At 36.9% G+C, this 13,398-nt stretch overlaps 3 protein-coding genes across 3 annotated transcripts; all 3 read right to left on the bottom strand.

Annotated features, from left to right (window-relative positions):
* Positions 1-2,764: 2,764 nt before the first annotated feature.
* On the bottom strand, positions 2,765-5,158 carry LOC113287058 (GDSL esterase/lipase At5g41890-like). The gene is made up of 5 exons (XM_026535719.1): positions 4,253-5,158; positions 3,935-4,065; positions 3,578-3,820; positions 3,214-3,472; positions 2,765-3,127 (listed from the first exon to the last, which is right to left on the bottom strand). The coding sequence occupies exons 1-5, from the start codon at positions 4,482-4,484 to the stop codon at positions 2,886-2,888; spliced, it is 1,107 nt and encodes a 368-aa protein (XP_026391504.1). The 5' UTR covers positions 4,485-5,158; the 3' UTR covers positions 2,765-2,885.
* A 162-nt stretch (positions 5,159-5,320) lies between these two features.
* Positions 5,321-6,745, bottom strand: LOC113287060. Its single transcript, XM_026535720.1, has one exon. It carries the CDS (start codon positions 6,696-6,698, stop codon positions 5,772-5,774), a length of 927 nt encoding a protein of 308 aa, XP_026391505.1. The 5' UTR covers positions 6,699-6,745; the 3' UTR covers positions 5,321-5,771.
* A 419-nt stretch (positions 6,746-7,164) lies between these two features.
* LOC113285505 (serine/threonine-protein kinase fray2-like) lies at positions 7,165-8,445 on the bottom strand. The gene has a single exon (XM_026534382.1). It carries the CDS (start codon positions 8,438-8,440, stop codon positions 7,274-7,276), a length of 1,167 nt encoding a protein of 388 aa, XP_026390167.1. The 5' UTR covers positions 8,441-8,445; the 3' UTR covers positions 7,165-7,273.
* Positions 8,446-13,398: the final 4,953 nt, after the last annotated feature.

Below are 13,398 nucleotides of genomic sequence, written 5' to 3'. Positions count from 1 at the left end.
TTGATTGTTTGTATGAGACATCTCGTTTATGATACTTCTTCATCCTTATTTGCTTTTTTTTCCCAGCATTACTGTATTTTCAAACTTACATCTCAGGAACATGTTACATGATCCTGAACTCTGTCAAGATATTAGCTAGTTGTGGTAGATAGCGTTGAAAACCCCAAACTCCATGTACGTAGTTAAAACTTATCAGTTCCAATGGCCATGTCCTCTTTTCAAAGAACGTTGTTTTTAGGCATATCTAAATCTTTCTAGGCATACTGAATAAAGACAAAAAAAGGATGTCAAATAACAAAATCAGAAATCCCCTTAACCAAAAAAATTTATAATGGCAAATCTTCCCTTTGTGAGAAAATTTTTTTCTTGATTCAATGGAGGATGAGGAGGGTCATTCTTCATCTAAAAAAACCTAGGAAAATACATATCAACTACAACAATGATCCAGAAATGGTTGATTTCTTAGATTATGAGAATGATTTTACACAAACTCAAACTCAAACTCAAACTCAAGATGATGATTTTTATGAGCCAAATCTAAATGATAAATACATAGATGAGGAACCCAATGCTTCTAACACACATGTACACTTCTATTTTATGTTTAATCTCACTTTTGTAGCTTGAAGTCATCAAAAAAATGTATTTTTCATCATGGTTAAGCGAACCAGGACTATGTTCGGCTTAAAAATATAAGTCGAATCCACTAAATTGATGAACAGTTCGGCTAGCTGAATTTGTTAGCGTTATACGCCGAACCTTTATTTTCCAACTTCCAACTTATTTGCAAGATCCTAGTTCGGCTTATATTAAATTCTAATAACAAGTCGAACCTATTCCTGAGAGTTAGGTTCGGTTTTCACTCTAAATATCGTATCAGCCGAACTATATATTTTTCCAAGTTCGGCTCATATTCAAAAAATCACATCAGCCGAACATGATACTTATTTTCCATGAAACACTTAAATTCATACACATTTAGCGGTTAGGCTTTTTATTACATATGTTTTCTATTGTGCAGCCTTTTCATAGGATGAACCAAACAAAAAAAGTGGAAATTACTAAAAGTGTTGAGAAGTGAAGTCTAATGATGGAGAATACCAAGGTCCATATTAATATTATTAAAATCAATGAGATCTTATCTTTAACTTCAAGAGAATGAAAAGACAAACACAACGCAAAAATAATGAGGTCATTCCGACATCGGACGAAAAAGTTATGGCCAAAACAAGATCGAAAAACTTGAGTGTGCAAAGAGAAGGTTCGGCTGATAACTCAACAACACGAGCTAGCCGGACCTAGAGCCTGCAAATCAATATTTTCGAAGTGTTTACAGAGAGAGGTTCGGCTTGAAAGTGATCTAATCGAGTCAGCCGAACCTGACAACCACCTGGGGTAAATTTCACTTCTCAGGTTCGGCCGGGAAGGTTTGCAAGGTATTAGCCGAACCTGACACTGTTCTGGGACGTATTCAATACACATTTTGGGGTTTGTATAAAAATTGACATTTACGGTTTAGCCGAACTGTTCATAGACACTTTCAGGGTGAAATTTCAAGAACAGTTCGGCTCAAAACTCAACTCAATTATCAGTCGAACCCGCTACTGTAACCGTTAAAAACCCTAAGTTTTTAGCAATTTAACCCATTCAATCCATGAAAAACAACAAATAAAAGATTGGGTTTGTAGGAATACCTTCTTATCCTCATTTCAGTATTTGGAGCTTCAAATGGTTGAATTTCGGATTCAATTTCTGGTTCAATTATAGTTTTTACACCTTCATCTTCAATTGGTTCTTCTTCTTTAATTCATGGATTGGAAGAGGATTTAGAACACCTGACGTTTGATTTTTTCTTTGTACGATCCATTATTTGGTTCAATTTAAACGATGATCGAATTTTCACGAATCGGTTATTAATTACGGTGATAAAAAAAAAATCTGAGAAAAAAAGAAGGTGGTTTGGCTGGAGGAAGAAGAATAGATGTTTATGATAGTTTATTTTTTGATTTTAGGTTCAAGGGTATATAGGTAATTGAACTACCCAATAGACACCCCTTATAAGATCACCTAGGATGGGAAAACTATTTTATATGCCTTGAAAGCTTTTGGTATGCCTAAAAGCAGCCTTCTTTTCAAATGCAAAGCTAGCAGAAATTGGTTGGGCCTCCTTAAGATCATTAGATCATAAACAAACTCTCAAATTCAGCCCATTATAGTGCGTGCAAAAGAGAAAAATTTAATCCCACATCACTTAAAACTGAAATTTATACTTGATATCTAGATCTCAAGATTTGAGAAATGAAAGTCGAGGTAGATCGCCCGAGCTTGTAACCCGAGTGGAGACATTAAGATGGTTGAACACTGGCCTGGTCTCACTCGGTAGGTGCTGGTGCGCACGATATGTTGACTCGCTCGCTCCAAGTTGGGAGTTGGCTGCTTGGTCCGGGCCTAGGCTAGGGCTGTGTGGTCACTCTAGTGGAGGGCACCGCGTCAGGCTGGCTTCACAGAGCAACGAGCACCTCCCGCTCTTGACAGTGGAAGGATCACGAGTCGATGTGCCCCAGTTCCAACTCAGCCTGGTGAGCAGAGTCAGTTGAACAACCACCTTTTTTTTATGAACTCGCTCTTCTTTTTCTTTTTGTTTTCTGTTTCTTTTTTTATCTACAAGCATTTGTTGCCTTCTGATTTGATATGGGAAAGTCTGAGGTTTCTCTGCAAATAGAAGAGATGCCTGCCTGGGCGAAAAAATGTAGCAGCTGGGATGTGCAGTAAGATTTATGCACCCAATACTCTACACTGCTGTTTGCATAGGCTGAGCAAGAAACTTTTAATGACTCCAATTCATCATTCAATTACAGAAATAAAACAACATACAGTACTAGTGATTAGGTAAGATTGTAGTTGTACAGTTCACGGACATTAACAGGAGAAACAATACTTTCATCTCCGTAAAGAAACTTTTTGGCAATTATAAGATTTGTAGCTTCCGTGGGATGATATGCATCCCAGAACACGTATTTTGACCGATCCTCGCATAGCACTGAGCTTATATTTGCACTACCTCCCTTGAAGCAAGTAAATGGTGGAAAATTGCCGCCGCAACATGGATCCTCCCCATTTTCGAATCCTGAAAACATAAGCAAATTCCATTACCACACAAATAACAGTACAGAATGATTAATGAATTAGCTAGACATAAGGAATAGTACTAACCATATTTTCGATATCTTTTTATAATCCCCATAACAATGTCGTAGGAATTGGCATAAACAAAAATAGTTTCAGGCCCCAAATTTTTATTTAGGGTGTCAATCGACTTCTTAAGTTTTCTATTGTATCCCTGAATCAATTCATTTGCTTCTGACGAGCATCTTCCCGCTGGCATTAGCCTGATAGCACGAACGAACGGTATGCATCCTAAAGGACCAACATCGACGACTAGAAACTTTCGACCTCCCATTTCATAGAGTCGCTTAGCGAAATAACAAGGATAACGTACGTAATTAGCCATGGCCATTCTCAACAGGTGTATTGACGAAAAAAGATGAGGGAGAGTGAGAAAAACTGTTGCTAGTACCTTAAGTTGTAGGGTCAAGTTCAAAACCATAAAATCTTGCAGCACTGCAGGAGAAACTTTGTCTTCTTTGATAAATGGTATAGAAGGTTGAAGGTAATTCAAGATATCATTCGAACCGGAGGTAATAGAGAAAACAACCTGCTTGAGAAAATCTGTAGTACCATTCTCGCCAAGCATACTCATCATTGTAGCTCGACTCTGCTCGAAATCATTGATTTGTTTTCTTAATTGTACTCTTTCTACCTGCACATGACAATGAATCTTCTAGAACTTATACAAGCGAAGACGATATATTAAACATTAAGTAAATAGATTAAAAGTTTGGTCAAATAAAATATTTTTGCTGTGTGGACTTACGAAAACAGATCCTGTCTTATCCAAGATGCCTGATGATCCAGAGGCATAATTGACGCCTTTGAAAATAGCCTGGCCGCGAGTAGTAGGAGCTAGAAATGGCGGAGGAAATGACTTTGAACCCAAAGCTTGCACTGATCCAACATGTAATGATGAATTAACACAATGTTTAAGTATAAATATAACTCTATCATACATAGTAAGCCTGCAAATGAATGTGCTTCTGAATTTTGAACAGATTCATAGTAGAAATAAATATCAGAAAAAGATGTTATAATGAAATCTAATCATCAGCACTAGTAAGAAATTTAATTGGTATACCTATAATGTCTGAAACAGTTCGGCCATTTGTAAATCTTCCAGTGGGCTGCCCTTTGGAGGGAATAAAATCGATGCCGTATGGTGGAGAATCAGCTTTAGATAAGGTGATAAGATAGTCATTGTTTCCAGCATCAACGAGAGAATCACCAAACAAGAAAGAAGTGTAACAAAAACAGCTCCAAGCATGTATAAATAAGATCAAAATGACAATGTCAATCATGATTATTAACATTGGTATCAACTATCAACTCGCTTCAAATGTGGGAAGCAGCTAGCTAGAACCTGTACTCGGACCCTACATGCATAGATCTGATTATTTAAGCCATTCAGCACCTGTTGTTTCAATGTATGTGTGGGATTGACTGGTTCAATGTCACTGTACTAGCTAGTATTTGGTAATAGTACTGGTGATGTAGCAGGAACAATAATATCTTTTTGAATACTTCTCATGGAATTGGTCTACCTAGATCACTTGGGGGGACACTAAATTGAGATCTGTGTCGATTGACCAATCGATCATTGCCACCAACAGATACTTCTCATGGATTTTCCTATTTAGCTGGTGTCTGTAGTCCAGGGACCAATACACCAGATTTTTCCCTGGACCCTGGCATGGCCAGACATGAGGAGGGAATGGGATATCTATCCATCGCGTGTTATAATTGTAAGTCTGAGCAAAAAAATGGAAATGCCTGCATGAGCAAGAAAATGGCTGTTTACATATGTCAACCCTGAATCAGGCATCAACAATACAGTTTCCTTGCCTCGGGCAATTCTGTTGTGAATTGAACATAAATCAAGTCTTTGCGCTACGACAGAAAGCGATTTTTTTTATAGAGCTGCAGTGATGAGGGGATACTGAGTAGCACCACCAAATCTCTCATATTTTGGTTTTAAATGCTGTAGTTGGTTACAAACACCATTATCAACAAAACTCACTCCGCATATATGTTTATTGCCAATATATTTCAGTCATGGTATGTCAGTATACGTCTAGTTTCCTACGTACATACACAAATTTGAACTCCCATAACTCAGTGACCAAAGAACAAGAAGCATAAAGGGGTATTCACCAATTTCTAATCTTATTCGCTTTTATAATGATTTACATACAAATTCAGCATAGTCAGGAAAAACAATTCAAAATTCAATCAACATAGATATGTAAGACATTACCTTATTGTCATTGCAATTCAATGGGCACTTCTTTTTGCTGAGTAGGTTCTGGCATTCTGCTCCTCCTTTCAACTTCTTATCCTTTGAACCGTCCACTTTGCTGGACAACCACTTGATCCTTGTGAGAGCTCCATTAGACTTTGTAAATAGACCTTTTGACTAGCAATTCTACATTTGGTTCTTCACACACTGGTAAATTAACTATGTACTTATCCTCTTCAAATCAAGCTTTTGACCAAATAGTTGCACTTAATTTCTTGCCATTAGTTACTGCAACCTCAAACTGCACCTTAAATATATCGATATCCAAATAAAAGTTTGGGGTTTACAAACAAGGGATTCTTCACCTTAGTTGCGAAACTGATTTCCTTTTCACAGGGAACGGACTCAATAACCTCATCTTAAAGCAGAAATCAAGAGCAACAGATGCAAAAACAAATATTAACATATTCTCAGCTACATGTACTGCGCCATCAACAGCATGTGACAAGAAACTCTGCGTATCTAATTCCAAAGGTGGTCCTGCCTCCAGTACAGCCAGGCCTTTAACACAGGCAAAAGCAGCAGAAACGCCACTCTTAAGATGAGAATCATCCAAGTCTCTTCTAATCGTGTAACGAAATGTAACGCCGAACAATGCACAGCTAACAAAGGTAATGCCCAAAGGGAGTATCAATTCAGTAATACCTGTCACTTGAGATAGAGAAATTGGAATTGCTGCAATCGTTCCAATTACGGCCGCAATAGATGCTGCTTTAACAGACTCCAATCTCTCAGTATTCTTATCAACCTCCACCACATTTTTGTCATTCTCTTCTAAAACATCATCAGCATCATCAATTTTTCCAGACAGCGAGAGCTCAGCCTCGCGGATCATCGCTTTCGCTTCTAGTATTTCCCTTTGGCATTCTTCAATCTCACTGGTTCTGCTTTCAAGTTGATTGACATAATTCTTCATCTGAACATCTTCAAATTGTTTTTTATCAAATTCAGCTAATTCCTTCTTTGCTAATTCAACTCTTTGATTTGCTTTTGTTAACCCATCTAATAATACCTTGTTCTCTTCTTTGTTTAGTAGTTCTTCAACTCTCTGATCTACTAAACCAGATACCACATCTTTTAAACCCCCATTTTCTGAACTGCTGCATTTCACAACTAGGGCTTTAGATTGTCTCCTCTCCCCAACCGAAATGAATGAATAGCAGCAGGTTGGAGATATATTTTTAGGGTTCATCCATGGAATTAAGTTTGTGTGGATTAGGGTTTTCATGATTACAGACAGAGATTTCTGGGGTAAGAGGAAGAACTGAAAAGGGGGGTCTCTCAGTGTAAATCCTTATCCCCTGAATCCTTGGATAATATCAGCCCCGGAATATTGGTCCAAGGTAGAACTTAGGTTTAGGCTTGGATAGGAATAGGTAGAACTAGTTCAATATTGGCTCCAAAAAAGGTCCTGGCATGGCCAGACAGAGGAGGGAGGGGGATGCTTGCAATTCTGAGCTTTCGCTGCAAATGAGAGGTGCCTACCTACCTGGGCGAAAAATGTAGCATTGGGAAGTGAAGTGAGATTGTACCATGTTTGTTTGCGTTTGACTCACGATCTAGATCTGGACCTAAATCAACTCCTGACTTATCGTGAGTCGGATGTCAGACTATTTGTTTGTTCATTTGAATCAGATCTAACTCACAGATTCCTAGTTACATACAAATAAATACACAAATTTGAAATCCTCTAATCTCTGATCTGTTTTATGAATATTTATTGCATACAAATTCAGCATAGGTCGGAAACAAATCAAAATTCAATCAATTAACCAAGTACCATGACATAAAAAACATTGCCTACTACTTGTCATTGCGATTCAATGAGCACTTCTTCTTTCCTAGTTTCTGGCATTGTGCATTGTGCTCATCTATCTCGATCACCACCGTGAACCGTCCTCTTTGCTGGACAACGACTTGGTCTTTGCAAGAGGTTGACGCTTCACCATCCAGAACTTGCTGTGACGACCAAGTCTTTAAATCTTCAACTTCGAAATTCCAAGCAATGATCCCTTCATTGTATTCATCTTGTGATATTTTTCTTTTTTTCGCAACCAGGTCTTCTTCCTTTACTACTATCTCCGTAGCTCGGTCCCCAACAGTAGGTAACCCCGTCAAAATTTTCCGTACAATATAGTCACCGGACCGAGCTTTCTTGAAGAAGGAATGTTTTAATAAATGTTGCGCAGAAGGACGTTCACAAGGGTCTTTATTTAAGCACATATCAATCATTTTCATGAACGAATTCGAGAACTTTTTATCCGTCTTGTGGTCAAGACCAGGCGATGCAGCTCGTAATGTCCTATACAAAACTTCCGATGGCAGAAACTCTGAGGAAGGGGCATGACCATGAGCAAGCTCCAATGCAGTTATACCGAAAGACCAAATGTCAGCCTTGTACCCATAATTTTGCTCCATGATGACCTCTGGTGCCATCCAGCATGGTGTTCCTACAAAAGCATTTCTTGAACACTGCCTGTCACCTGCATCAAAAAGGCTTGCAGAAACACCAAAATCTGAAAGCTTTATTGCACCATCCGAATCGACTAGAATATTTCCAGCTTTGACATCTCGATGTATGTCTCCGTGATGGTGCATGTACTCCAATCCTCTCAAAACACCGCGTAAGATAGTAGCGATCACGGCCTCCTCATATCCATTTGGAAAATCGGACTTCATTATACGGAGACAACAACCAGCGGCCATGAACGGCATAACTATCCACAGATAATGATCCGAAACGAACGAACAATGCGCCTTTTGAAGGTTTGGATGGTCAACCAGCATCATGGTTTGTGCTTCATAAGCGATGCTACCTAAATCATTTTGGTCGAGATACAGGATCTTAATTGCAACAGTTTCATGAAGAGGTTTGCAAATTGCACGGAAAACAGTAGAACTGGATCCACGACCTATTTCTTCAACCAGATGATAATTTTCGGATCCTACCGGATAGTTCTTCCTTTCCATTTTTGCACAGTATACCCGGAAAGGGTAAAAAGAAAGAATCCATTAGACTTTGTGAATCGTGCTTCTGACTAAATAGTTGCACTCTTTTGCAATTTTTTGTACTTGGTCAAACTGTGTTTCTGTGGATGAATTCCACATTTGGCTCTTCACGCGCTGGTAAATCAGCTATGTAGCCCTTATCGACTATGAATCAAGCTTTTGACCAAATAGTTACAAGTTTTGTGCTTGGTCAAATGGTATCTCTGCGGCCGAATTCTACATTTGGCTCTTCGGTCTCCGGTAAATCAGCTGTGCAGCTGTTATCCTCTGTAATTCAAGCTTCTGACCAAATGGTTGCACTCCTTTACAAGTCTTTGTGCCTGGTCAAATGATGTTTCTGTTATTGACTTCTAATATCATTTCTCGACCAGTGGTAATAGTTAGATCAGCTGTGCAACCCATATCCCCTGAATATACGTTAGATATCATGTCTAACCTTAGAATATGAGAAATTTATTCTTATGACCCTGGAAATTATGGGTCTTACTCTTTTGGTCCCAGGTTATTTAATAAAATTTGCAAATTATTCTAGTGGTCCTGGAATACTATAGTAAGTAGGATTAACAAAATAACCGGTGTGCATATTGCTTGCACATAAATGGGTGTGAATATTGCCTGCACACTATAAAATATGAAGAAAATTAAAAAAAAATATTTACAAAAATCAGTATAATATTGCCTGCACATTATAAAATATGAAGAAAATTTAAAAAATTATGTACAGAAATAGTGTGTATATTTGCTGCACATAAAATCAGTGTGCACATTGTCTGCACACTATAAAATATGAAGAAAATTTTAAAAAATATTTAGAGAATAAAAAATTTCATGAAATGAAAATTTGGTAATTGTATTTACACTCGTTATGTAGGTCTTTAAAAAACTTTCCAAATATATAAAATTTGTCGAATTCTTACGTATGATTTGTGAGACATGTCATGTTTAAGTTGGCATGATGATTATACCTTTAAAGGATATAGTTTATCATTTGATAACATCATCAAACATCTTTATCCAAATGGCCCTCCTTCTTTTTAAGGGTCATTTCAATAAAATGGGTTAATTTTTTTAAAATTGAGTTTTAAGCCAAAGGGCATTTGAGTAAGAGAGAGTGAGGAGAGGGCCAAACACTTAATTCCCACTTAGGGCAACTCCTATGGAGCAAAAAATCATCCATATCTTTGTGATAGTCCACATCTTATGGACCAAAAAGTGCTACTAGGATGATTTTAACATCCATATGTTTGTTAAGTCAAGAGAGTACTCCTCAAATCAGTGGGGGGAGTTGTGTAGAGTCCATCCGGTCATTGGATGACCAGATACCACATCCGGTCATTGGATGACCAGATACCCCATCCGGACACTAAGTGTTCAGATCAATATTTTTTTATATTTTTTTATTCTCATCCGGTCACTTAATGACTGGATGGAGTTTTTCATTTTTTGACTGAAATTAGTTAGGACGATATAAATGTTGCTGATTCAGTTTAGTGTTACGGATTGAAAAATATGACATGTTGCAACGTTTATAGCAGTTACTGATTCGATTAAGTGTTTTTCTCAAATCAGAAACACTTATATCTGTTGCAAAATGTCATATTTTTCAATCCAGACCAAATGGATTAATCTTTTTGATTTCTCACCATAGTGGGTTTTAGCTCCACTCTTTGCTGAGAGTTCACATATATGTGGATACTCCTTAAGTTATGGATGATTTTACCTCCATACCATAGGATTTGCCCTTAGGATATTTGGTCCAAAACAACAAGATTGCTAAAGGGGGTACCGATTTATCTGGGGGTGTACCAGATTTAATATAAGCTAAAACATCTTATACCTTTGAAATGGTACATCCCAAGCAAACTGGTATCTTTGTTAGCTGCCTTGCAAAATAGAATTTAGATCTATACTTGGATAAAATCTTTTTAAGTAGAACCAGATCCACCTCAAAAGAATATCTAGCAAGCATTTGTAGCAACATTGTTAAAGGGGATGCCGGATTACTGGGGAGTGTACTAAAATCCACATAAGACAGAAGACTTTCTAGTTTATCTTATATGAATTTTGGTATCCTACACAGTAAACTGGTACCCCTGTTAATAGCCATGCATTCGTAACAGCGCGCCTTGTTCCATGGAGACCATAGACAAAAGTTTTATTTATTTATTTTTGCAACCATATGGAGTCATGTACAATATTTCAATTATTAACTAATTAGGCCAATTTAAATCTAGATTTCATAAAAATGTAAGTCAATCATGCATACTAAAACATAATCACTAAAACACCGCTGCCACGGTGGGGAGGGCCGACCGAAGAAAAACGAAACAAATAAAAATTTTCGCCGGAAGGCATACTATATTCGTTTCAGGAAAAGCGATATTTTCATAGTTTCATTTTGCCTAATAATAGGCCAAATTGATAAGGTGATCACTTTTCCTGAAACTGGGAAAAATTGAAAAGGTAAAAGTAACTTTTTTGCTGAAACAGAGTGAAAATATCACTTTTCCCGAAACAAAAAATTAGTCGATGCATAAACCAAAATATGGCTGCATAATGTGTTATGCATCCTTTTATGTATCCCCTGAATTTAGTACATCCTTCTCGTTCGATTTTTTTTTCGAAAACTATGTCTAAAGTGAAAGTATCATTTTTCCTGAAACAGAGAGAGTACATTGTTTTATTAGTTGCAACGGAAAATTAGTTAGATACATACATAAAGTACTATGTATCCTTTCTGGTGGTTTGCATAATGGATATACATATAATTTTCTAAAATTGTGCCTAAAATGATAAATACCTCCAAACTTTTTGTAAAAACTCTAAATTTAATATCGTTGTTTGTACTCATTGCGTAGATTTTTTTTATAACCTTTCCAACGACATAAAATTTGCAAAATTCTAAAACACAAATTTTTAGATATGTTATATTAAAGTTAGGTTGCCAATTATACCCCTAAAGAATATGATACATAAGGAGTTATAGTAATTGGACTAAAAGGGAGGCATATTTTGGTATTATCAAGTGCACACTACCAAAATCTTTTTATGAAATTGCAAATTATGTGAAGTTTCAATTTACAAAAAAGTGGTCATAAAAAGGACTCCTTTCCTTCGGGCCCTTCGGACCCGACGGTCGGTCGGCCCAAAAATTAAAATAAAAGAGAGTTTTACATAATGCGTTATATTGATTCGACAATTTTATTACATACAACTTAGTCAAATAATTCATCTTGGTTTTATCTAAATATCACCCACACTTTAACTAAGTACCACTCATAGTATAAAAACACAATTAATATAGACCTAATTTAGAAAAGGTAATGAAAACTCACCATCTTCTCAACTTACTAGCCTAATTAATATCGTGATACACATTATCACTACCACTTAAGCAGCCACTGTCACCACCACAGTTCAATTATGGTGATCATATTAGAAAAGTCCCAGTCATTTATTACTTCGGACTGATTTTGTGGAATTTATGTAAGAGATTTTAGGAACCGTAATCGTGAATAAGATTAATTGAAAATTAATTTGTCTTTGGTAATGATTCAAAACCTAACCAAATGAATCAGAAAATAACATAATGACCTAATTTTATATCTAAAAATCAATGATTAAAATTAAGATGAAAATTAAGATTAAAATTAAAAATTAAATCTTAATAAGATTAATGATGAGCACGAAAGTGCGACGCATTTTCACCCATAAATACATTAGTTGGGACTCATTTTACCACTAATAAACTTGTTTGTAAGTGTTTTTGTGAAATAAGCTCTTATGGAAAAAGTTGCTCGAAAAGTGGTTTTTTGTACCCAGGAGGACACATGTTATTCGGACTCTCAGTTTTGGATAAGGGGCACCTCTATTATTAAGGGGTACCTCAACGGATAAGGGGCATCTTCCTTACTATTTACACCCATAAGGCAAGTGCTAAAGGGACACCCGTACAAGAATAGGGGGGGACATCTACTTCCCCAAATTCAAAATTTGAAAATGACGGGAATTTGGAGTATACACAGGCAGAATTAGGGTTGAAGTTTTGATCATGTTTTAGAAGGACTCAATGGCTGAAACTTCATGGGACGTCTTGATTAAGCTTAACATGCATGGTATGATAAATATTTTGGATTGTAATTTGCTAGAACTTCAGCTTGGATCACTCAGGGAGTTGCGTATTTTGAAAAGAAAAAAAACCTGATATTACTGTCTTGATTTTGGACGACTTCCAGGGAGATTAAAACACTACAATATATTGGATTGGGACTTTTGCATCTGAACAGGACTGGTAAGTCCACCAGAACTGGTAAAATTGGGATACATCGTCGGAGAGAAGAAATCAGGGGAGTACGTGTGAGAAGATATTCTCCATTAAACCCGAGCAGAGTTGGTGAGATTTTCTTTCCGTATTTGTTTGAGAACGAGCTGTCACAGTCAACAGAGGGTGGTAAGGTGTGTAGAATCGATAAATAAGGAATGGTACGTGGAGTTTTCATTCAACAAAGGGCTGGAGTTATTTTCTGTTATTTTTAGAAGACTGGTGTATGCTGTGAAGGAGTTGACTGGTTCTGAAACTTGTAAGCAATGTACTGGAGTGTTCTAGATAAAATGAAGTTGCGTGAAAGAAATAAAATCCCGAAATTTACAGCTGCAAACACGGAAAATATTACTGAGATAACTATCATTACTGTGAGAAGATTTGGAGTTATTGTCGTGAGATTTTGGCACTGCTGCAATATAAATAGGGGTTGTTAAGTCAGTAAGAGGGGTATCGAGAGTTTGGAGAGGCTACAAAGAAGAATAAGAATCTGCTGCTGCAGAGAAGGAGAAGCTGAAGAATAAATAACCAACAAGAACTGTCGTTCTTGACCGTCACATATTCAAGTTTGGTTCTCATATTTTAGTACAAAAACTCA

Source organism: Papaver somniferum, chromosome 6, assembly GCF_003573695.1.
Source record: "Papaver somniferum cultivar HN1 chromosome 6, ASM357369v1, whole genome shotgun sequence".
Lineage (NCBI taxonomy): Eukaryota > Viridiplantae > Streptophyta > Magnoliopsida > Ranunculales > Papaveraceae > Papaver > Papaver somniferum.
This window is presented reverse-complemented; position numbering and strand designations above follow the sequence as displayed.